General features: G+C 39.0%; 1 protein-coding gene and 1 pseudogene across 1 annotated transcript; both read right to left on the bottom strand.

The window, feature by feature from the left end:
- LOC121634440 overlaps nucleotides 1–9,742 on the bottom strand; it is a 34,881-nt pseudogene extending 25,139 nt beyond the window's left edge.
- An 828-nt stretch (nucleotides 9,743–10,570) lies between these two features.
- On the bottom strand, nucleotides 10,571–25,201 carry LOC121634432 (choline transporter-like protein 2). The gene is made up of 22 exons (XM_041977060.1): nucleotides 25,089–25,201; nucleotides 22,002–22,050; nucleotides 21,848–21,921; nucleotides 21,684–21,768; nucleotides 20,755–20,839; nucleotides 20,486–20,599; nucleotides 20,250–20,310; nucleotides 19,515–19,638; nucleotides 19,319–19,402; nucleotides 19,096–19,208; nucleotides 18,757–18,888; nucleotides 18,565–18,664; nucleotides 18,369–18,461; nucleotides 18,102–18,186; nucleotides 17,736–17,998; nucleotides 17,553–17,653; nucleotides 17,351–17,454; nucleotides 16,030–16,103; nucleotides 15,867–15,937; nucleotides 15,106–15,197; nucleotides 14,732–14,816; nucleotides 10,571–11,198 (listed from the first exon to the last, which is right to left on the bottom strand). Exons 1-22 carry the CDS (start codon nucleotides 25,120–25,122, stop codon nucleotides 11,110–11,112), a joined length of 2,112 nt encoding a protein of 703 aa, XP_041832994.1. The 5' UTR covers nucleotides 25,123–25,201; the 3' UTR covers nucleotides 10,571–11,109.
- Nucleotides 25,202–25,913: the final 712 nt, after the last annotated feature.

The raw sequence follows: 25,913 nt of genomic DNA, 5'->3' as shown, positions 1-25,913 counted from the left end.
TTTCATTCTATTGTATTTGTGTTTAATATTTGTATTTTTTATTTTGTTAATCTGCTTTTCTCCCTCTATTTTTCTGTTGTTGAGATATAGTAACACACAAATTTAGCTTTATGGGATTAATAAAGTTTTATCTTATCTTTTATTATGCTGTTCTTCTTTAAGTACAATATACTATAAAAAATATAGTAGTATATACACTTTTTTATCGCGCGTTAAGGTGCAAGAAAACGCCACAAAAAATGGCGTTTAATGACCACCAAGAACGTTGTATTTTTTGGCGTTTACTGAAGCTTTAAATAAATGGTGTGTATTACAAACCCCGTTTTTATTACAAACGCTGCAATAGAGTGGCGAATTATGACCACTTTCGCTTGCCATTCTCATTGTAGAACGAGACGTGCAGTGGAGCATTTAAATTGAGTTCTGAAGAGACGGTTTGCATGCCTTAACTACTTGCGAGTGGAACCACGGGGAGCATGTAACATAATACTTACATAATATACATAATACCAATGTTATGTTTTTATTTTTTCTTTACTATGCTAAAAAGGCTTAATAGTGTGGCAGTATGAAACGAGTACTTGCATTACCAGCCAATCAGCTGAGGTTGGCGACATATTTAAGCAGGCACAGAGCCGGCTCCTGAAATCACGGAAATCAAGGAGTCTAACGTACGCGTGAGTCAGAGGGTTCGCAGGAAAAGCCGTAGCACAATGAAGGTGAAGGCCGGCGCACACCGACTCAGGTGAGATCTCAGGCCCCTTCGGGGTACCTGGGCGCACCACCGGCCCCTCTCACCCACACCGACAGGGAGATGAAGCATGAGCGTGTGCGACAGGATCCGAACGATGGTGAATTATGCCTGGGCAGGGCAAAGCCAGAGGAAACCCTGGTGGAGGCCCGCAGCAGTCCTGACATGCAAATCGGTCATCTGACCTGGGTATAGGGGCGTAAGACTAATCAAACCATCTAGTAGCTGGTTCCCTCCGAAGTTTCCCTCAGGACAGCAGGTGCTCAGAGTCTCACAGTTTTATCTGGTAAAGCGAATGATGAGAGGTTTTGGAGCCAAAGCAATCTCAGCCTATTCTCAAAGTTTAAATGGGTAAGAACTGTTTTTCAGCTGAACTGTCAGGTGGTGGTGCAATCTACTGGTGATTCAAACTGAGGGCCTGGGCTTTACAGCTGGCTTTTATTCTAATTATTTTAAGACAAGTTTACTTAATTTGTGTGCTGCCATGTTTTTATATTTGTTTTATTTACTACCTTTAACATTATTTTATTTCTTTTTTTCAGCTGTCTGAGAGCTTGGGGTGGTGGTGCGTCCTTGGTGTTGGCTCCCTTCCTGGTGTGACCCTCCCCTCTTCTGCATGCTGATCACGAGCCTGTGCTGTGTGGTAGTGTGCATGTTCTGCACTTGTGCTTGTGGTGGCCCTTTCCTGGATTCCCTCACCTTGTTTCAGCCCACCTGTCCCCTAATAAGCTTCAGCCCAGTTTTTATTTATAACAGTTTGTTTCTTCTTTTTAGAATAAAGATTGTTCTAATTTAATTGGATCCTTGTCCACGGCTCATTAGTGAAACAAACCTGGTAATCTCAGGGTGAAACCCCCAGAGTAGCGTTGTCGGAATCTGTAGTTTAACTGAGGTTCACGTACTCCGCCTGTCTCGCCACAAAAGCATATGCACCAAAACAAAAAGGTCTATTGATCAACTGTTCATGTTCTTCCTGAAATCTTCCTTGTAATCATACCCTCTGTTGGGATCAGGATAATCCTGATGTTTTGGATCAAAGTTATAAACTTTTCAAAAGAACAACCCAAACTGAGGGTTTTATCTGGATAGCAATCGGGATTGAATTACATGATCCAGGCCGATTTCAGAATCCGAATTTCCCTTTTGAGCAACCCATTTTCAAGATTTGATCCTGTCCAATAACCGAAATCTGATCAGATTAAGTTTGAAGAACTTGCCTGATAAGATTGTGTGCTTTGGCTCTTACCGTATCCAATCACCAGTATCACCATGGCAATCATGACCCAGATCATGATACCGGCCAGGAAGCGCAGGAGGACGATGAATAGCAGACTGGTGAGCATGGCAATAAGCATCCCTCTGCAGAGTGAGTAGTGTCAGTGGGTGAACAGAGCGTTCAGCCGGTGTTTAAATCACACCAACTGGATCAAAGTGAACAAGAAGCAGGAACAATGAAGATTATTCACTCACATGATGATCCAGTACCAGGACTGTGTGTAATCCTCAAAGATTTTCATCACCACCTGACGAACCTCAATAACCACAGTGGAGTTCCTGTGGAGAGACACCTGTGTGTTTATCCGTTCCCTCAGAGAGGAACTACTGTGACGACGACTGATGTGGCAGCTTGAGGTTGTGGCTTTTTAGTGTGACAATTCTACTCACTTTACTCCATCCACAAGATCCTTGGCGTCTCTGAAGTTTCCTGTTCCATCATCAAACGTAGAGCTGTTTCCTACGGTTATCACACCACCTTTCATGCCCAAACTTGGGAAGCACCTACGAGTGACTGAATGACAGTAGAAAAAGAAATTCTGTTAATTTTATATATCAAGACATACAAACCAGCTGGTCCTCATCAAGGGCCTTACCTATCAAACTGTGTGTAGCAAAGCAAACTACAGGTGGCATGCTTAGGGAAAAAGGAAAATGCGGTGCACAAAAACTTTCCAATTAAAAGCGTGTACATGCACATTCCTTGCCTGTTTCCGTTCATAAATCAAAATCAACTCTAAAGTGGGGGCACATGAGGGAGCTCTTTGTCACGCCCTTGTGGTGGCCATGAAAGCTCAGGTGAACTCCTATAATAAATATTCATCATATCTTTTCTCTGATGGCTCAGGATGGGAAAGAATGAAAAAGCATAAATTCTCAGGGTGTCAGACAGAGATCCTGATGGACCACGTTGACAAATGTAAAAAGGTTTTATTTGGTGGGCACAGTGTGGGCATCACCACTGTCAGAAAAGCAGAGGAGGGCAGCAGGCAGCAGATGCTGTCAACACTGTGTCAGAAGGCAAGACACACCAGAGGCATCAGATGGTGTGGCTGGATCTTTCAGTTGATAGTACATCCGTCTCCCATGCTGGAGACCAAAGTTCAAATCCCACAGGGGTGAATCACTCTGGAGAAAAGCGTCTGCTAGATGAAAGCACTGATGCTGGTAATTTAGACATTTGTTTTAATTTATAAAATAAATATGTACAGATACATCTGAGGTTGGTAGCAGTTTATTTAGTGTTAAATAATATAAACACTCAGAGGAAGTCCTGCAGGTGCAGAGGGACACAATCATCACTATTAACGAGGTGGCCAAAGAGTTGCGGGAAATGAAGACTGTCTGGACAGAAATTAGAACAACAATAAAAAAAGCATTGTGTATGAATAAATAAATAAAAGAAAATCCACCTTGTGTGTTTCATAAACACTCCACTTCACTTCTAGACCTCCAGCCTCCAGTCTGTGTCCTGCTCTGCTGGGTCTTAAAATGAAAGACTGAAGCTACTTTTCGCATTTGGTTCATGCTGGCAGCAGACTGTCCATCTCATTTAGCTGAATGTATTTTATAACATGGACGTTTTGTTTCTCAATGTCAGAACATTTATTAGTGGTTGAGGTTCTTATTAATATCTCCCTTTTTCCTGAAAATTCTGTTTTTTGTTTGTTTGTTTGTTTTCCCCAGCATGCACTCTTAAAAGTATTAATATTGAATATGCCTCTTTATTAATTTCTGCAAATAGTTGTAAATAAAGTTATTGGGTTACTCATCAAGGAATTACTTAAGTGTGCTACTTATTTTCATTTATATTCTTACCCTGTTAATCAAATTAAATATCTCTTATCTTTAAGCTCATATACTTACTAACAGTGTGCTTAAGCAAACATGAGACTCTTCATATGGGGTGAGTGAAAAGAACATATAGGTGTGATTAATTGTGTCTGCTGGTAAAAACAACATGTGGAATGTTACACTTAAAGGAAATTTCTAAGTTAACCGGAGTCCAGAGGAAATCGCCTTGTCTGTGTATTGTCTTCTTGTTCTTGTTTTTTAGGACTCAAGCAGATGGGGTCACAGGACCTGTGACTGCAGCCGATCCAGCTTCTGCAACTGCAGCATTAGTAAAAAAAAACTGTGTATAACCACACCCATATATAAAGGATTTCAGGATCAGTTAGAGGGAGTTCTGACTGTAACAGCAGCAGACTCCGTATTGTATTAGTCCAGGGGACAGATAATAAAAATAAAAATCCAGAATTCTGTATTTGCATATTACTCATTCCAAATGTAATTAATAAATTAGTTAACTGAGAGAAGTAGTCTGTCATATTTTGATCCATCAAAGAACAAGCAGGAGAAGACCCTAAAGAGAAAGGTATAAAGAAATAGTGTGGAACACTACCTGATTAATTAGGAAAGTGGGAAATTAGTACCTGCCTATTTTTATAATGTGGGAAGAAGTACCTGTTCTTTATTACTTTTTAAAGTTTTCTCCAACACAGCTTTAATATATAATGTGGTGTGAAAAGGTAATAGTGGATTGTACACGAATGTCTCACATTTCACAGCATTTCCTTGATTTTATTCTGTACCGTTGGTGTCGCTGTTTCTCATTTTTCTAGATTCTGTGCGTACACCTGGGTAAGAGTTGCTGTGGCGGTAGGAACATTTTCCCATCAAGTTTGGTTTTCATAAATCCCAAAAGTTGACTATAATTGGTGTACGCTGGTTTTTGTTCCTACACCAGCTTGATAAATGAGACCCCTGGTCTTAAAATTTCTTAAACTTACTCTACTGTGTCTTTCTATTTTAACAAAAAATAAAGTAAAACACAGAAGCAGTGTGTGGAAAATTAAGATTTAGTAGCTTTTAAAACTACCTTTAATTAATTTAAGTATTTTTTTTGTCTGTATGAGCTTATCAGTGTCATTGTTTTAGAGGAATTTTGGCCCAGTTTTACTTACAGGGTGGCTTCAGTTCAAGTTTATGGACAGTCAGTCCTGCACAGCTCTCTGAAGAGCGTTTCAGTCAATTTAAGGTCAGGACTGACTGGACCAAGTGAACATCTTGATTCTTTTCTTTTTCAGTCATTTTGCTGTAGATCTTCTGCTGTGTTTGGGATCATTTTCCTGTTTTATGACCCTATTTCAGTTAGGTTTTAGCTATCAGACAGATGGCTCCCACACTCTAGGATACTTAAAAAGATTTTTATGGTCCACTCAATGATTGCAAGGTGTCCAGAACCTGTGGCTGTAAAACAAGCCTAAATCGTCACCTCTCCACCACATTTGTGCTGACATGCTGTTTGATTTTCTTCAAACATACTGCTGCGCAACCATGAACAAACATCTCAACTTTAGTCTGGTCTGTCCAAATATTCCAGAAGGTTTGTGGTTTGTTCACACGTAAATATGAAAACCTAAGCTGTGCCACCATGTTCCTTTTATTTAGAGGCTTTCTCCTGCAACAACATACTTCAGTCTTTTTTTTCTAACCGAGCTCTACGGGGTCTGGATCAATCTTTTGGGTTTTTGAGTTTCTCTGACCACAAATTCAGGAAATCGTTGGGAGTCCGACAATGCCAGCAGTGCATTACACACTATAATCTTTAATCTTTACCAATATTATGAATGTGCCCGATGGCAGACTGTCAGCTTAGAGTGGAAAGGCCACAAGATCATTGCTGATGTCTTTCCTTCAGGTTATTTTGTTAACACACCAGGATGTTCCAGACCAGCAAAGTGACAGAACCTGTGCTTTCACACTGTTGATTATTAGTTTACTCCTTTAGCAGCTGACTGCTTTTTACTTTCAAGCCCTTGGAAGTAGTAAGGAAGGGTGCATTTACTTTTTTCACATGACTGCATGCAGCAGTTTACAATCTATTTAACTCAACTCAACATTTCATAAATACATAAAGATTAAACTCACAGGGCTTGCTGGGCATCAGCATGGCAGGACAGAGACCCTCGCTGAGTATTTGTGGTGCACCCTGAAATGCAGTCATTTATTTATTTCAGCACAAACAAAAGATACAAAACAAGTATTTCCAAAGAAAGTTAGGGTGGAAAAAAACCAAAGCAAAACAATAAAAAAACATGTATGTTTAAATCTTGCAGGGTGTTAGAAAAACAGCAATGTACCATTGATGAAGTCACGCCTTGCAGAAGTTTTTGTAGTAGTCAAAGTCCTTTTGGTTGCTGTGGACTTTGAGTAACGTCATGAACTTATCAGGGCAGCTCTCCACACACATCTAAGGATCAGCAATTTACAGCAGGACACAGTTACGTCATACAAGAACAGGGACATGCAGAACAGTAAGAACCAACACTGCAGTCATGCTGCAAGAGGAAGAAACTGACATCATGTCCTCTCTAAAAACTCACTGAGCATTCATAATTAAAAAAAAAGAAAAAAAGAAAAACGAAAAGATCTCTGAGAATAAACCAGGAAACAGAGTGAAGTTTCCACCTGTGTAGTTTGACACTGGAACTCCAGCAGCTCCATGAGGTTGGTACACTCCATGATGTTGAAGAACAGGAATTTTTTTCTTTCTGTTGAATGTGTGAAAACAATTCAAAACCATCAGATGGTCACTTCTATGTCAGAGTTAGTTTTAAACTTGCTTTCAAGGAGCGGCATCGCTCAGTGGGTAGAGTGGTCGTCTTGTAGCCCAAGGGTTGCTGGTTTGATCCTGGCCTGTTAAGCTCATGTCGAGGTGTCCCTGAGCAAGACACCAAACCCCAAATTGCTCCTGATGGGTCGTAGCTTCCGCCATCAGTATGTGAATGTGTGTGTGAATAGGTGAAGGGGATGTATAATGTAAAACGCTCTGAGTATCGTTTCAGGTACAGTAAAGCCCTATATAAATACAGACCAATTACCATTTACCATTTCAAGGTCCACTCATATGATTTAATTAGAAATAAGATTTATTAGAAAAGGTCTCCTAAAAAATCTTTTATATGAAAATATGAATTATTACAATGAATTGAAGCACTTTCATCTAATTAAAAAAGTGACTTTGAAAAAACTTCTGAGCAGCACTTTTCAAAGTGCTGTAACAAAAAAAGTGTAATTAAATTAGAACACCTGCAGTTTAGTTTCACTCCAAAATGCAGGTGTGAATCCTCTTAATTTGTTGCATGTTGACAGACCAGATAAAACTGGATAATACAAAAATATTTACTGTATCCTAACAAGGCGGGATGAGATGGAGTGGTGTTGAGTTTATTTTCAAATACATTTGTCAACTCAACACAGAAAGGTGGTCAAATCAGCTGATAGTCTATTCATTTTCATTATTTAGTGTGATTTTTGTATATCTTTGGGCTCAGTATGTTAATGAAGTAGGTTAAGGTGAAATCAGTTGTGATCAAAGACGGGCGAAATTGTGGTATATAAAAAGGTAAAAATTAAAAAGTATTCGACAGCCAAAATAGGCTCAGACCCCTCAACTTAAACCCAAAAGGGTTAGAACTGGAAAGATGTGGAAGATCAGTATATAGATATTGTGTTTGAGTTCAACAGCAGAAACAGAAAAGAGTTGAGGACCCTCCAAGACAACAGTCTGATAATGAAACATAAGGACATTCAACCTTTCCACCAAATGACTGCATTATTCTATTTATGGTCATTTGTATTGGACATACTTTCATTCTGAAAAAGGATTTAATCTATGCTTTAGATGTATGCTGCTTTATTATTAACAGGAGTTAAAAAATATATATATATATATCCTCTATGTACTGTGGAGCAGCTTGGATAACAGACGTCAGCTGCAACATTTGATAATGTAGAAAAACTAGAACTTCAGCTTTTATTTCACTCTGTAACTTGCTATCAAATTAAAAAAGAAATGTCCACGGTGACAGAATTACATTTGTCCTTAGTAAACCTACTCAAGTGGCGTGTCGGCCTGCCCTCAGACCTGGCCTTGACTGTCTGTCGGGTAGATCACCTTCTTGGGGTCACCCTGGGAAAAGGCTGGAAAGCAAACATTACAAAGCTTGATCGATCATGACCTGCTCTTAATTTTTCTCTCATTAACAGGTACAATCCTTACCAAGTATTCCCACTGCTATATAACCCAGCACAGCAAGAATGAAGAAGATGCAGCAGACAATGTCTGTGCAGCCCCTAGAACAAGAAGAAAAAACGAGTTAGAAGAAGACTTTGTTACCTAAACAGCAGTGAAATCACAACACCACCTCACCTGTTCTGGTTTGGACCTGTGAAGGTGGGATCGTACATTCTCAGCTGGCCTGCATGAAAGAAGATTTATCATTCAGTGACATGAAAGCTTTGTGAGAGAAAACATCTTCATCTTCTAGCTGCTTATTATTAAAATTCATCATGACTGTTTTTAACAGGGGAGCTGATCAGAGGTTAAGAAGCTGCACAACCTCATCTTTCGCTTTCTTCTGTCACATGACTTTTAACTACAAGCCTGACACACCTGGCAACTCAAAAATTCCTCCCTGGTTATCAAGCAAAGGCCAAAAAGCATGTAAAAAACAAAACAAGAGGGGCTTAATCACATGTACTACTTTTACTTACAGAAAAATAGTTTTCTGACAGATTCATGTCAAATTAAACCATGAATATTCAGAACTGAAGAAACTGAATTTCTGTTCATGGATACAGAAGTGATCTGTTTAAATGTGCTCATTTATACATTTTTATGTGACAACGGCTGTTTTAATAGAGTCAAGATTGAAGCGTTTGCTTTCTTTGAAATTGAAATTTTACAGTAAGCTGCTGCTGAAGACCTGGATGGACAGAGTATGAATGCTGAGTAGCAAGAAGCCCCTTCTCCATCTGATTCAGCAGACTCAGCTTAATGCAGGCTGTCCGAGGTCAGACTCAGAAGCAGGCAGACTCTCTCATATCTAAGCAAATTACGTCCTACAGCTTTTATCTGAACTGACTGGGGAACATGTTTGTGGAGCTGAAATAAAAGCCACAATAACAATAATTTAAAAAAAAGCACCACATAAGCCTCATTAGTCACTAAAATATTTACTACAACCAAACCAAAAACCAAAGTGTGATATTGTCTGTAGCTTCTTTGCATATTAATTATACATATGATGAGTTGGCTAATCCTGAAACTAGCTGGCAATCAGAAAAAGCTGCTTCCTGTCAGAAAGGGTGTGGGTGTCATATTTCATGTAAGTGCTATCATTTGATTTTGTCACTTTTAGCATGCTTTAACAAGTCAAAAAGAGACTTGATTTGCAAATGTACATTTTTATATATTTAAATTATTTGTATTCAAAGAAAAAAAAGCCTCCAGAGTTTAGACCTAGCCCATAGTATCTGTTTAGCTCCCAAACACCTGTATAATCAGCAAATCACCTGTTTTCAACTCTGCAGTGATGACATGCCGATACTGTCACTCCTATTTTACTTATAACTACACATATATTTCTTTCTTTCTAAGAACAATTCCTCAATCTTGTTATGTTTCTTACATGAATGCAGATTAAATAAGATGAAGGTCTAATAAAACACTAATAGTTACCATGCCTTCCATGAAATTCTTCTTCCTCTGGCATGTTGAAATTCATTCCCAGGCTAAAAGCTGAAATGCTCAGAAAAACTTTAACATCTTATCCCCGATCTGTTGCAAACAAAATAGTGTGAGGGAAATGTAGATACCTTGAATAAGAATTGGCTGTGAAATAACGGAAACTCCACCTAATCTCATGTGTCCCCTACTGTTTATTAAGAAACAGCTGCTTCCCCCCAACCTGCGTGCCACTTTTTAGAATCTCTCGACTTCCTCCTTCTTCCAAAAAACTTTTTTCTCTCTGAAAACTCAAAGCCACACAGACAAGAATGTGAACTCCTGTAAAAGAGGGCAGGGGCTGAAAGAGAAAAAGCTAGAGACAGCTGCGAGTTAATGCTGGGTTGACGTTTTAGAGCAGTGATTTTCAAACTTTTTGAGCTACGACCACCAAATTCAGATGCATTGTTGTTCGTGACCCCCACGCAACAACTTAGTGATTAATTGTGTCATATATCAAATGGCTCATCTTACAGCATCCTCTAAATGTAAGGCTGGAAAACGGTCAGAATCTTCATAAATAAGGAGTGTTAAGTGGTTCTTGATGGTTCACCACTGTGACAAGGCACCTACATGCCCAAACTCAGCATCTTCAGCAGAGATAATCTAAAATTTAGATTTTGTATATGGAATGTGTAATATATATATATATATATATATATATATATATATATATTACACACACACACACACACACACACACACACACATATATATATATATATATATATATATGTATATTACACACACACACACACACACACATATATATATATATATATTATATATATATATAAGTACATTTTGATTGAATGTCGTTCTTACAAATATATATATATATATATATATATGTATATTACACACACACACACACACACATATATATATATATTATATATATATATAAGTACATTTTGATATATATATATATATATATTAAATTAAATGTTGAAACCATTTTTTTTTTTTTGTAGAAAACTAGGTTTTATTTAAAAACATTTCAACTCCAAAAATACAACAGAAGCCCAAAGATAAAACCTGTACATCAGTTAAATTTCTCTCTAAATGGATGCAGATAAAAGTTGAATCAGATGATTTAAGTACAAATATAAATGTAGAGAAAGGCTTTAACGACTGACTGGCAGTGTACGTGTTACACCTTTGGTAAAAAGGAAGATTACATATTTAAAGAAATATAAAAACGATCACAACTTGAAAACAACTTCAACACACTGTGTACCTTCATGTAACACTTGAATGTTGAAAACATGCTCAAACTAATCTTCAATCTAAAATAAAACATCAAAACACTAAAAATGTGCTTAAAATTGCAATTATTCTCAAAATGGTTAAAATCCACCATCAATAACACAAGAAAAACGACATTAGAACGAGGACCCGCCAAGATGCTGGCAGAGCGTCATGTTGGACCAAAGATCTGAACCATTTGGAGAACACAGCGGACCTGCAGACCGGTTCCCCTCGCAGCTTGATCAAGTGCTCACTCCATCTAAGTCCTCCTGTTGAAGACTGTGCAGAGGCTCTCTGGCATCATGTAGGGCCTCCCGGCACTGCCATCATTCCTCTCGAGATCCTCCACTGGAGAGAGATGTGATGAAAGGAAAGGTATTAAATTAAGGTCATCAGATTTGCTATCAGTCCAGACAGATATGATTTGCTGTCGTTGTTAGAAAATAATCAGGACAGAAAAAGAACAAGTTTTCTTGGTCAGGTCACTGCGTACAGCTTTAATGAAGAGTTCAGACACTTTAAGCAACATGCATTAATTTTTTCATCATTTGTTGCTGTTATACTTTCTTCTTTAAGTTTATAAATGAAAATCTACACAACTAAAACTTCAGATGCTACAGAGCAAAAGGCTGAACTGATTCCTCGGTTCTCCTGTGCACTATTTTATTATGGCTTAGTGTGAGCATTAAAGGGCTTTACTAAGCAGAATCTGGACACACAGGCGGTCATGTGTGTGTGGCCGGAGGTGTGGCGTGTGGTGAGTCCACTCTGTTTGTAATTCTTTTTGCATGTAGTGTGGCTCCCTGTTTATGGTTTTATATGCTGCAGAGAGATCGTGCTGTTTGGCACGATCTCTCCGTCCCTCCGTCCCTTCTGGGTTTTGCTAATGCTACACCGGTGGTGAGTCTGCAGGTTACACAATGATGAACCAGCATCTCTGTATATTATAGTTAAATTATCGTTTTACTTTTAGGGTGCTGGATATTTGCAGATCCTCTGGTGGGCTTATTAATCCCTGGCGTCCTGCTGTTTTGGCTCTAAGAGACTTTGGACGTGCATTAAAGTGCTCATGCATCCGTTTGGTTTCCGGTTCATTCACAGTAAAGGGTCCAGCACATGAAAAACCACCTGGACTTTCTGGATTCCTCTTTTAAGTGCAACTGCACAGTCTTTTTTTTTTATTTATTTAAATTATTTTGTGTGCACTTTTAACTGATTGTGTTTTATAAAGTTGATATTGTTTTATTGTGGGTTTTTAACATTTATTTTGTATGCAGGTGATGGGACCCGAGGCAGCCTCCCTTATCCTGGTGTTGGCTTTTTGTTGGCATGTAGAGCACTAGTGGTTTGGTTTAAGTTTCTCCGGTTTTGGCTTTATGCTGCTGCCGGTCCCAGCCCATACTTTTAGTTAGGGGTGGTTTTATTTAACCTTTCTTGATTTTACTTTGGTTTACTGTGCCCAATAAACTGTGTTTATAACCTGAACTGTCTCTGCCTTGTGGTGTAACGACGAACCAGCATGCTTAACTACTGTGTGGCAGTGAGGAGTGTTCCCAGAGGCAGTATTCCCTCTGGGTGGCGTTGTCAGGCAACTATTCCCTGTGACCATTTAATGGTGCCTTACAAACATCAGCAACCTCATACTGCCACATGACATTAAATGTAAACAATATATCTGAACTGTAAGGTGCAAAATGACTAGGGATGGACCGATATGAAAATTTTGGCCGATACGATATCCGATATTTAAATTGTTGTTATGGCCGATAACCGATATTAACTGATGTCAATATATAAATTTTGTTTCAAAAGGTTTAAGATGATCAAATTCTGTACAAAGTGAAAATAAGGCAAACATTAAATAAAGCGTTAGCTTCCCACCATTGTTTGTGAGGTTCAGGATGGCAGTTTTTCTGATGACATATCAAATTTATGGTGCTGAATGATTTGACACAGCATCCTCCTTGCATTACTTCGACTTTGCAGATATTGCATACTACATTTCAAGTACCTTCTTTTTACACCATGAAAAATTACCACACAGCTGAAATTGCTTCTAGCTTCAGTTACATCCCACAATGTAGTGCTACATCGCTGTCGCATGTCCAAACATGGCTGCATGGCCAAACCTCCCGACACACGTACACAAACTGCAATTATACGAAAATAAATATCGGCTGTTAATATTGGCCCAGTTTGGCTTATCAGACTGATACCGACATGTTAAAAAAAATTACTAACATCGGCTGATACCGACATTAATGCAGATATATTATGCATCACTAAAAATAATTTACTTTAACACTGTAAATGAGGCACATGACAGGCTTCAAGTTTATACTGGCTACTGGCAGTGGGAGGAACTGTAGTTAAAATAATGAAAAAAAGGCAACTTCTAAGATTAGCTACACCAGTTCCCTTAGGTTGCTCATCCTGCATCCAGATATTTACCTGAGCAGCTAAACACGTTTCAAGTTCAGCTTCACTAAAGACCACATGTCAACATATTAAAGTCATGCAACAAATCACACACATCCCATCATCTGATTAACATTAAGATGATGCTAAACGTTTAGTTTAACACATCCCCTTAATTATAAACACAGCCCATGAAAGGCTGATAGGTGAACGTTAACTGTGGTTTTAGAGAAAAAGCTACCGACTTCTAACAGAGACAAACACCAAGCTTCAGGTTTTCATCCTGAATGACGACTGCTAAGCTAGCGAGCTAAATTAAGCTAACTTAATGTTAGCAAAATTAATGGTTAGAAGTTGATCACAAAACACAGAAAACTCAGCCTCCCACATACTGAGTCATGTAGAAAGAATCAGGCTTTGCTCCTGAACTGCTGATCTGATATTCTTCTTTTGCTGCTACAATTTAAGTAAAATTAAGAGAAAAGTCTTTTGTATTAAGTCCAAGTTGACCACATGTGGCCATTTAGCTTCCAGTACAGAATTTATCATCATGCTTGTTTGTTTCTTGTTCATCCCCAAATCAAGACAATCTGCCACTTGTCATTTTTCCTGTGAAATATTATTTTAGCGCTGTAAGCCCAGAAGGTCATTTTGTCAGATGAGACTGCAGTTATCAAAAAAATTTACTAATGAATAAAAAAAAAATAAAAAAAATCATATGAACGGATTGACAAATCCTTGTATGTAAAGCATTTTTAGACTGACATATTTGGCTTTATGATCTAATTTTAATGCATTTACACATCTGACAAAAGCATTCAATTTGTGAATGTGGCAGCTGTATTGGGAATCTAAAATTAAATTAAAATAAAAAAAAAATCTGGAGCATATGCAGCGCACCGACTGGCTAATTTAAGTCTACTTGAATAATTCAGCCACCAGCTGTATTAACTGGGTTAATTTCATACCAATTTGGTTGGATTGACGTATTTAATTTTAGAAAGCTAACAGAAAATACACCTAAGACTAAATGTGTGGTTGTGCTTTAGACTGTCTCAGAGATAAACAGACAGAAGGCGATTACCTGCTTGGTAATAAAGCTCCAACTCTTTTTATAGTGATAAATGGTAAATGTGGGAAGTGAGAAAAAGGGAAAGTAGGTACAAAAAGAAAGAGGAAGTCAAATAGCAAGCAAGCAAAGCACCCACAGGCAATACAAGTTAAAGCTCATCACAAAGCCGGCACTTTTATCAGGTAACAATAAGCCAGACTTGTTTTTAAATAAGAGAAATTTAAGTGCCGCTTAGAATTAGAGACGGCCCAAAACCAAAAGAGCACAGTCAGAAAAACTAAGGATATCACCACAATGATTTCTCTAGTTTAACATTCCTACATCATTTTTCTTCTACGCTTCACAAATTAAACCCTTTGTGGAGAGAAGAGACGGAGGAAGCATCACTTACAGTAACAGAGGACCAGCGTGTCCACACACTTGGCGTAAACACTGAAGAATTCATCGGCGATGAGGTACGAGCCAATCACCACAGTCTGATGAGAGCAAACAATTTTATTCACACACACACACACACACACACAGAGAGAGAGAGAGAGAGAGAGGTTAAAAAGCAAAAACTGAATGGAAACAGAATAGCACAGTTATTCTGTCCCACTTCAAATCACTTAATACAGGTTTCTGAAAAATAAATAAAAATTACAATGAGTTATACAACGTAATGTACACACAGATATAATTAAAACAAATATAAAATAAAAATTATATATATATTTATATATATATTTAATTATATGACAAAAAAAATTATCAAAACAAACTGACCAGGATGGGCATCCAGAAGTAGTTGAGGTGGGGAGCGGTATTCTCAAACGCCTTCACTTGTCCAGAGAAGAAGATGAAGGCGACAAAGACCCCTGTGGGCGAAAACAACAAACTCATCATCTGTACATTAGCTCATTTACTATCATTTCATTTTAAAGTAAAATTTCCAGCTACAGTCCTGTCTGTCAATAGAATTCAATACTGCTATAAAAACTAAAAATTATTTTAAAAAAAATTCAGCAAGTGGCTAAGTGTTCATTTTTATTTTTTTTATTTTTTGGCTTTTAATTTGCTTTTTGCATTTTGTGCTTTTCATGCAAAGAGCTGAGGTGTGAAAAGCACTTGAAATTAAATTAAATTTGATATCTTTAAAAAAAATTTATAATATTAAAAGAAATTGTGAATTAATTCTTTTAGAAAATGTTTAAAACGCTCCCATTGTAACAGTTAAGCTAAATACTGGATCCAGATCAGTGAATGTGCTTTATTTACTAAATAAGCCCTACAGATGACTGCAAGAATCGACACATGCAGATGTACAATTTGTTTGAAAAAACGTGACAAGTGCATTTGTTTTTCATGTGGTTTAGATTCAAGATCTTTATTGTCATTTTGCAAGCATGACAAAATTTTGAAGAGTCTCTTGACTTCTCACACATAAAGAAAATAAAAATATAACAGGCACACATAAATTTGTGAAAAATTAAGAAGATATAACAACACATCTATGTTTAAAATAAAATTAAAATAAAGGGACTCACCCACAAGCCCGACGATGAGCAGTTTGCCCAAAAATAAGAGGAAATCTATTACTTGGTCCAAAACAGAAATCCTGAGGGATTAAAGACTTCAATAAGATTATATATTTAAAAAAAATAAATAAATAAATAAAACTCTGTTTAAGCCATGACAAAAAACAGTTACCTGCTCTTGTTCCTCATGAGGAGGAAGAAGGTATCTGTGGCAGATGTGCAAAAGTTTTTGCCATATATCGCCACCTAGCGGCCAAATTTACACATTACATCAACAGAAAAGGTCCAGACGTTAGTTTTAACGATGGTACAACAACACAAATTAATGGGTTAACAAGTATGCTGCAAATGGACTCAGATTTCAGAATCACTTCAGTGGTAAACCTGGCTAGATCACCATGGTAACTGATGTTGCTCAGGAAAAGGTCATGTTTAGAGTTTAAACTGAACAGGTTACATTTCTGATAAATAGCATATTTGAAAATGACTGAAACTGACCAGGAAGTATACCACAACCATAGGATAATCTTATAGTCTCAATAACTAATAAAATTATGAGGAAAACAAAAGCAAATAACAGTATTGTGAGCATCTATTGCAGGCACCGCTAGCCATAACAAAAGATCAATTCTAACTAATTTAGACTTTCTATAATGAATTCTGTTGTTGTTGTTAAATTAAGCTGTGGTGAACACATGTAGAAGAAGAAAGACTGTTTTCCATTACTGATCTGAGGTTTAAACTCCCATGTTAACTGTTAGGGTGAGAGGTGTTGATGTAAAAAAAAGAGGGATGCGGTTGTTTATGATGTGGTCCACAGCTAAAAGAATATCAGACAGGGTTCCAGTTGGGAGGACGGGAGCAGAAAGTGGGGGAACTGCTTTAATAAAGGCTTAAATTCTGCAGTAAAAAAAGGTGGTGATGGTTATGCAATTGAGATTTTAACAATTCTGGGGGGAAAAAAGTGTGAAAAAAAACCTAAATAAAGACATGTTGTGTTTCTTTAACACTGATCAACCTTTAAGATGCCAGATTCTGACTTGAAGCGTTAATATGGAGGGTAGTGCAAACCAGAGTCCCTCCTGAGTTTTGGAGAGGAAGCAACAACAGGGGTTTTGTTTCCACAAGCTACGAAAAAGAGAAGAAGATGGGAGCTAAAGAGGATGCTGCTGCTTCCAGGTATATTTATACAGGCTGGGAGTTGCATACACTTATCCAACAAGTGTTACTACACTAACAGTCTAAAGTTGGGGAGTGTTGGGCTGCTATCAATTTAGCATTTCTGTTACTGTGACTAACAGAATAAGGTTTTATCAGTGATCAATCTACAAGCTCATTTCATTTTGTATCAGTGAAGTTATTTTAATTCATCATCACTGCAGCAAAGTCAGAGCTAAAAACCACCTTTAAACATGTGAATGTGTCAGAACAGCTTGTGTTTACTAACGAACAGTTTCCTGTTGAATTCCCCAGAGAAATAAAATAAGACCAACCATAATGTAGGCGTTTCGGTTCAGGAACTTGTTGATTTTCTTCAGACACCAGATGCTGCCCTTTAGACAGCGCAAGAGGAATTTGGCGAACTTATTTTGGGATCCTGTGAACGACAGCACAAGTCGATGGATAAGCAAACATCATACACATCTACTCTGAGGTCTCCTACAGATACTTTAAGGAAGTATTAATCTACCTGACCTTTCAGCTTGAGGACCAAATACTCAACCACAAACAAAACCCTGATGATCTGAACGACTGAGTGGATAAGGGAGCCAAAGGCCAGAGTCCCTGTGTGATACCTGAAACAGGATTTAAGTCATTCTCAGTTGTCAGCTGAGAGACGGAGTAAACAACACAAGTTTACAATAAACATCTACACACCTGAGAGCTCTCCCCATGGAAGAAAACACTGGGAAGGCAGGAATGTCAGCTGGTTTCCTGAAAGCCCAGTAGTAAGAGGCAAAAGCACCAGCTAAGGTCATCTGTCCCAGAGCTGTAACGAAGTTGGCACACCAGAAGAAGAGGAAGAAGTTGTAATACTGCAGGCCGTTCAGGTATTTGTGGTAAGCCGTTTCTCCACCGTAGAAAGCAAAAAGGCACTGGGAGTTGGGGCACTGCGTCTTCATGGGACTTGTTGAGTAGTTCTGAACAGAAATCCCAAACAGGTTCCAGAAACCCAGAACATTTAATGCTCAATGAGACCAATACAGAGATAAAGACCACAGAAAATGAATGAAGGGAACTTACAGCTGGGTTACACGTTGCTCTGGAGTACTCACACGCCATCTCGTTGAACACTTTGTAGATCGGTTCATTAAAAGTAGACAAGAAACTGATCTTTTCTGTTAAAGTCTACAATTTAAATACTTCTCCATGACTGGATGCAAAACATGCATGTTCTCTCTGTAAGCCAAACAAACTCATACATCAGCTCATTATAGCAGACGATACGTCTTCATGAGCCGAGGATAAAATCTCACTAGTTGTATATTTAAGAGTAAGAATAAAGGATACACAGCCGTTACTGCCCAGCAGGCGATGAACAAGACCAGGAGGAACAAAGTGAAGAGTGGGTAGAAAAGGGAACCCATCACATGTCCAATGGCTCTGCACACAAGATAAAAACAAAAGATTTCCACATCAGAACTATCCAACTTTATCACCCGTTCCTCCTTTTTCCACATCCTCATGCTCTGCTGTAAACTCTGACTTGCTGGATTCTTTAATGACAGCAATGGTGAAGCGGATCCTCCTCCTGAGGGAGATCAGCATCAGGATGATGAAGACGTCCACGATAACCAGGATAATCACTAAGAGGAAGAGGGAGAAATTACAAGCGTGTCTTACAAAAATAAAAGGCTTATGAGTCTGAGAGCATGTTGTAGTTTGGGTTTGTACTGACTGAAGGCCAGCCAGGTATGTCTGATCTGCAGGTAGACAGAGAGGTCTGTCTGGAAGCCCAGTTCCTGCAGAGTCACGTTAGCGCCTGGTTCTCCTTTAAGGGAAGCGTACTCCATGTAGCAGTGGAAAATACCTAGAGAGCAAGAAAAACATAACATTTGTTTTTTAATCCATCCCGGTCTGTTCAGACTCTTTAAGTAAGAGGACTTTTGAGGAATTTAATCAAATGCACTGAACATATTCAACCGATTCAGGTACAAATTGCAAGTCCTGAGTCCTTTCTTGGCTACAGAGTTATAAACACCCCCCTAAAGATAAGACTGTGTGCTTTGGCTCTTACCGTATCCAATCACCAGTATCACCATGGCAATCATGACCCAGATCATGATACCGGCCAGGAAGCGCAGGAGGACAATGAATAGCAGACTGGTGAGCATGGCAATAACCAACCCTCTGCAGAGTGAGTAGTGTCAGTGGGTGAACAGAGCGTTCAGCCGGTGTTTAACTCACACCGACTGGATCAAAATAACAAGAAGCAGGAACAATGAGGATTATTCACTCACATGATGATCCAGTACCAGGACTGTGTGTAATCCTCAAAGATTTTCATCACCACCTGACGAGCCTCAATAACCACAGTGGCGTTCCTGTGGAGAGACACCTGTGTGTTTATCCGGTCCCTCAGAGAGGAACTACTGTGACGAGAACTGATGTGGCAGCTTGAGGTTGTGGCTTTTTTAGTGTGACAATTCTACTCACTTTACTCCATCCACAAGATCCTTGGCGTTTCTGATGTTTCCGGTTCCATCTTCAAACGTAGAGCTGTTTCCTTCGGTTATCACACCACCTTTCATGTCCAAACTTGGGAAGCACCTACGAGTGACTGAATGACAGTAGAAAAAGAAATTCTGTTACTTTTGTATTTGTATAACACAATAACTATTACTAGATGGATGGATGGATGGATGGATGGATGGATGGATGGATGGATGGATGGATGGATGGATGGATGGATGGATGGATGGATGGATGGATGGATGGATGGATGGATGGATGGATGGCCAGGCCTTACAGGGTCTGAGATGAAGCTTTTGGGTTTTTGAGTTTCTCTGACCACAAATTCAAGACATCGTTGAAGTCCGACAATGCCAGCAGTGCATTACACACTATAAATAAAGAGACGATAATCATTATCAATATTATGAATGTGCCCGATGGCAGACTGTCAGCTTGGAGTGGAAAGGCCACAAGGTCATTGCTGATGTCTTTCTTTCAAGTTATTGTGTTAACACACCAGGATGCTCCAGACCAGCAAAGTGACAGAACCTGTGCTTTTGATTATTAGTTTACTCCATTAGCAGCTGGCTGCTATTTTCTTTCAAGCCCTTTGAAAGTAGTAAGGAAGGGTACATGATACTTTTTTCACCTGACTACAGTCAACAGCTTACAATCTACTTAACTCAACATTTTATAAAAACATAAAATTAAACTCACTGGGCTTGCTGGGCATCAGCATGGCAGGACAGAGACCCTCACTGAGGATTTGTGGTGCGCCCTGAAATACAGTAAGGTGTCATTTTATTTATTTTATTCTGGAAAACACAAAGATACAAAACAAATATTTCTAAAGAAAATTAGGGAAAAAAAAACAAAGAAAAAAAATACAAATGTGTATTTTTTAGATCAAACGGGTCTAGAATAATACTGGAAAATGAAAAACAGCAACATGCCATTGATGAAGTCACACCTTCCTTGCAGAAGTTTTTGTAGAAGTCAAAGTCCTTTTGGTTGCTGTAGGCTTTGACTAACGTCATGAACTTATCAGGGCAGCTCTCCACACATATCTGAGGATCAGCAATTTACAGGGACATGCAGAACAGTAAGAACTGTGAACAACAACACTGTAGTCATGCTGCAAGAAGAAGAAACTAACATCATGTCATCTCTACACACTAACTCTGAGCATTCATAACTTAAAAAAACAGAGTGAAGTTTCCACCTGTGTAGTTGGACACTGAAACTCCCGCAGCACCATGGGGCTGGCACACTTCATGATGTTGAAGTAGAACAGGATTTTTTTCTTCCTGTTGAATGCGAGAAAAAACTCAAAACCATCAGACATTGCTTTCAAAGTCCACTCATATGATTGATTAGAAATAAGACTTATTATGATTGACATGAAAATATGAATTATTACAATGAATAGATGCAAATTCAGCAAAATAAAAAAAGTGACTTTGAAATAACTTCTGAACAGCACTTTTCAAAGCTCTGTATTTAAAAAAATTTTAATTAGGGCACCTGGAGTTTAGTTTCACTCCAAAGTGCAGATGTGAATCCTGTAGTTTGTTTCATGTTGATAGACCAGATAAAACTGTAGATGTGATAATACAAAAATATGTACTGTATCCTAACAAAGTGGGATGAGATGGGCCGGTGTTGAGTGGATTTTTAAATACATTTGTCAACTCAACACAGAAAAGTGGTCAAATCAGCTGATTTTCTATTTATTTTCTCAATTTGGATGTGATGATTTTTGTACAACTTTGTGCTCAATATTTCAATAAAGTAGGCTAAGGTGAAAAACTAATAATCAGAGTTGCAGAAACAGAGAAGAGTTGAGGACCCTCCAAGACAACAGCCTGATAATGAAATGATATTCATCCTCTCCACCAACTGAATGCATTATTCTATTTATGGCCATTTATATTGGACATACTTTCATTTTAAAAAAAAGAATTAATATGTGCTTTGGATGTATGCTGATTTATTATTAACAGGAGTAAACTCCCTCTATGTACTGTGGAGCTACATTTAATGATGTAGAAAAACTAGAACTTCAGCTTTTATTTCACTCTGTAACTTGCTCTCAAATTAAAGAAGAAATGTCCACGGTGACAGAATTACATTTGTTCTTAGTAAACTTACTCGAGTGGCGTGCCGGCCTGCCCGCAGAACTGGCCTTGACTGTCTGTCGGGTAGATCACCTTCTTGGGGTCACCCTGGGAAAAGGCTGGAAAGCAAACATTACAAAGCTTAATCTATCATGACCTGTTCATTATTTTTCTCTCATTAACAGGTACAATCCTTACCGAGTATTCCCACTGCTATATAACCCAGCACGGCAAGAATGAAGAAGATGCAGCAGACAATGTCTGTGCAGCCCCTAGAACAAGAAGAAAAAACGAGTTAGAAGAAGACTTTGTTACCTAAACAGTCAGCAGTGAAAACACAACGCCACCTCACCTGTTCTGGATCGGACCTGTGAAGGTGGGATCATACTTTCTCGGCTGGCCTACATGAGGAAAAGGAGCATTTATCATTCAGTGACATGAAAGCTTTGTGAGAGGCATTATCTTCATTAGCTGCTTGTCTTTTTAACACTCCATACTCCTGGAGTACCCCTTCCAAGACCCTGAAGACAGTGCAGAACTGATCCACGACCGTGATGAAAACCACACTGTTCGACTATCCGACAGACCCACCTCTCCAAAACCCCTGAATAGACCTTACCAGGGTGGATAAGGAGTGTGATCCCCCTGCAGTTGGAGCACACCCTCTGGTCCTCCTTTTAGAAGAGGGGGGCCACCACCCCAGTCTGCCAGTCTAGGGGAACTGTCCCCCATGCCCATGCAATGCTGCAGAACCATGTCAGCCAAGACAGCCCTACAGCATCCAGAGCCTTAAGGAATTCTGGGCGGACCTCATCCATCCCTGGGGCCTTGCCACTGAGGAGCTTTTTGACCACCTCAGTGACCTCAGCCCCAGAGATGGGAGACCGAACACCAGGGTCCCCAGACTGAAGGTGGAGGGAGGCTACCCTTTCGTCCACCAGGATAAACCCCAACGTACTTGGGCCAAGTTGGGGGGCAATGAGCATGCCCACACTTGCTCGATGCCTCTCACCAGGAGCAAGTCCAGAATGGAAGAGGGTCCTGCCCCTCTCAAGGACAGTGGTTCCAGAGCCCAAGCCGTGCGTCAAGGTGAGTCCAACTATATCTAGCCGGAACCGGTCATCCACACGCACCAACTCAGGCTCCTTCCCCACCAGAGAGGTGACATTCCACATCCCTAGAGCTAGTTTCTGCAGCCGAGGATCAGACCACCAGGGTCCCCACCTCTGGCAGCTGGGAGGGGGGCCTATGTCACCATTTTGGGCTGAGCCCGACCGAGCCCCATGGGCAAAGGCCCAGCCACCAAGCGCTCATCTCCGTGCCCCACCTCCAGGCCTGACTCCAGAGGGGGGCCCCGGTGACCCACGTCCATGCAAGGGAAACCTGGGTCCATGATTTGTCATCATCATAGGGGTGTTTTAGCAGCACTTCGTCTGGTCCCTCCCCTAGACACCTGTTTGCCATGGGTGACCCTACCAGGGGCATAAAGCCCCCGACAACACAGCCACTAGGATCATCAGGAAGCATAAACTCCTCCACTTCAGTAAGGTGACGGCTCAGGGAGGAGGTCATGTCCTAGGTAGGAGGCCTATTTAATGTACTAGAAGAAAATCTATAACAAAATACCATATGCACACAACTTAGTTATTGCACAATCACTTAACTTAGTTAAAGAGATAGTATATAATCTACCACGCGACAGCAGCACCAGTAACCGAAGCAGATCTGTTTGTGTAGAGTGTGCAACAATAAACAATAACAATAAAATTTTAAAATATAAACTGAATACATTGAAAACTTAATGTAACTTTTAAAGTTACATTTTAAAAATAAATGTTTTATCTGAACATTTTTTAACTGTTAATAAATTAGTGTATATATATATATATATATATATAAATTCATCCTCCTAAATTCCAGTCATGGATCAATCATGACATGATGTCCCACACTGGATCAGTCTCAGGAGATGGTTGGGGGATGAAGAACTGGGACACTGACGCTCTAGTCTTCTGTGTTTCTAGTCTTCTGTGTTCCTACGTGCCTCCAGTGTGGCTCTCCTGATGCATGATGCCTGATGTAAGACAGCCCACCGTGCACCACTGAAACCACGCGCCTACACATTTTATAATGTGTCTTGTAAACATCTCCACTGATGCTGTCCAGCTAAGGATGAAAGCATTTTTGCTTTTGAGGACATGTTGGAGTATCAGGTGCAGAGGACATTTTAAAAAAGGTGGAGGTGTTGTGAGCATCTGTGTGGCGTCTGTCTCTAGGCAGCCGTCACTGCAACACACTGGGAAAGACAATGAGCAGCACAAAGAATACAGGACAAGAGACGTCCCGTATCAGACAATCTAATTTAGATAAAAATATAGGATGTCCCGGCTAATACGCAACAGTTGGTAACCCTATTAATCATACATATTACTTTTACTTACAGAAAAATAGTTTGCTGACAGATTCATATGAAATTAAACCATAAATATTGTGAATGGAAGAAACTGAATTTCTGTTCTTGAATACAGAAGTGTTTTGTTTAAATGTGCTCATTTATACAGATTTGTGTGAAAATTGCTGATTTAATAGAGTCAAGATTGAAGCGTTTGCTTTCTTTGAAATTGAAACTTTACTGTAAGCTGCTGCTGAAGACCTGGATGGACAGAGTAGGAATGCTGAGTAGCAAGAAGCCCCTTCTCCATCTGATTCAGCAGACTCAGCTTAATGCAGGTTGTCTGAGGTCAAACTCAGAAGCAGGCAGAGTCTCTCATATCTAAGCAAATTACTGACTGGGGAACACATGTTTGTGGAGCTGAAATAAGGACCACAATAATAACAATAATTTTAAGAAAAGCACCACATAAGCCTCATTAGTCAGTCACTAAAATATTTACTACAATCAAACCAAAAACCAAAGTGTGATATTGTCTGTAGCTTCTTTACATGTTAATTATACATATGATGAGTTGGCTAATCCTGAAACTAGCTGGCAATCAGAAAAAGCTGCTTCCTGTCAGAAAGGGTGTGGGTGTCATATTTCATGTAAGTGCTATCATTTGATTTTGTCACTTCTAGCATGCTTTAACAAGTCAAAAAGAGATTTTGTAACATGACATGAATGGCAAATGTACATTTCTATATATTTAAATTATTTGTATTCAAAGAAAAAAAAGCCTCTAGAGTTTAGACCTAGCCCATAGTATCTGTTTAGCTCCCAAACACCTGTATAATCAGCAAATCGCTCAGCAGCAGCTTCACACAAACACACCTGTTTTCAACTCTGCAGTGATGACATGCCGATGCCACTCCTATTTCACTTATAACTACACATACATTTCTTTCTTTCTAAGCAAAGACCAACAACTCCTCAATCTTGTCACGTTTCTTACATGAATGCAGATTAAATAAGATGAATGTCTAATAAAACACTAATAGTTACCATGCTTTCCATAAAATTCTTCTTCCTCTGGCATGTTGAAATTCTTTCCCAGGCTAAAAGCTGAAATGTTCAGAGAAACTGTAACGTCTTATCCCCGATCTGTTGCAAACAAAATGCCAGCGCGCAAGTGAAATGTACAGACCATAACGGAAGCTCTACCTAACCTCATCCTTCCCCTCTAGATTATTCAAACTGCCAATCTGTGCCCCATTTATGAGAATCTCTCAACTTCTCGGAAAACTCAAAACCATGCAAACTAGAACTAGGTAAGGTAAGGATGCTTACCATGCCTCCCCAGATTAACACACACTGAACCATATAAGGAAAGCTAAACTTGAACTTAATGAAACAATAGATTAAAAAATACAATTCTTAGTACAAAGACTTTGCTTGGAGAGCTTTGAACATGGAGTAAAACCTCGAAGGTTCCTGGATAATCACTTAAAAACAAAAAAGGAGAAAACAACAGTCTTCTCTGTCAAAGATCCAGAAGAAAATATCAGCCACGACCCTGACAAGATAAATAACACTTTTAGAGACTTCTATAAAATGTTATTTAAATCTCAACTAAACACAACAGATGAGAATATTGATCAAATGCTTATTACAGCGTCTTCCAAACTAAAAACATGGAAATAAAATGGTCTTGGATTTATTAGAAATATATTAGAAATAAATAAAAATAAAAATAACTTCAAATATGAACTTAGATAATATTACACTACTATTAAAACCATGAAAAGACCCCAAACTTCCATCCAGGTACCTTCTAATTTCATTAACAAATGTAGATCTTAAAATATTTAGCAAAGCTCTCACCAGAAG

This window comes from Melanotaenia boesemani, chromosome 2, assembly GCF_017639745.1.
Source record: "Melanotaenia boesemani isolate fMelBoe1 chromosome 2, fMelBoe1.pri, whole genome shotgun sequence".
Lineage (NCBI taxonomy): Eukaryota > Metazoa > Chordata > Actinopteri > Atheriniformes > Melanotaeniidae > Melanotaenia > Melanotaenia boesemani.
Note: the sequence above shows the minus strand (reverse complement) of the source record. Positions and strands in the feature narration are given on the sequence as shown.

Excerpts from the sequence above, each read along its gene's own strand:
- LOC121634432 (XM_041977060.1), bottom strand. The coding sequence starts at position 25,122 with ATGCCAGAGGAAGAAGAATTTTATGGAAAGCATG. Across the intron at positions 20,840-21,683 it reads CAGGCCGGCACGCCACTCGA|GAAGAAAAAAATCCTGTTCT; the intron begins GTAAGTTTACTA and ends CGCATTCAACAG. Across the intron at positions 18,665-18,756 it reads ACATACCTGGCTGGCCTTCA|TGATTATCCTGGTTATCGTG; the intron begins GTCAGTACAAAC and ends TCTTCCTCTTAG.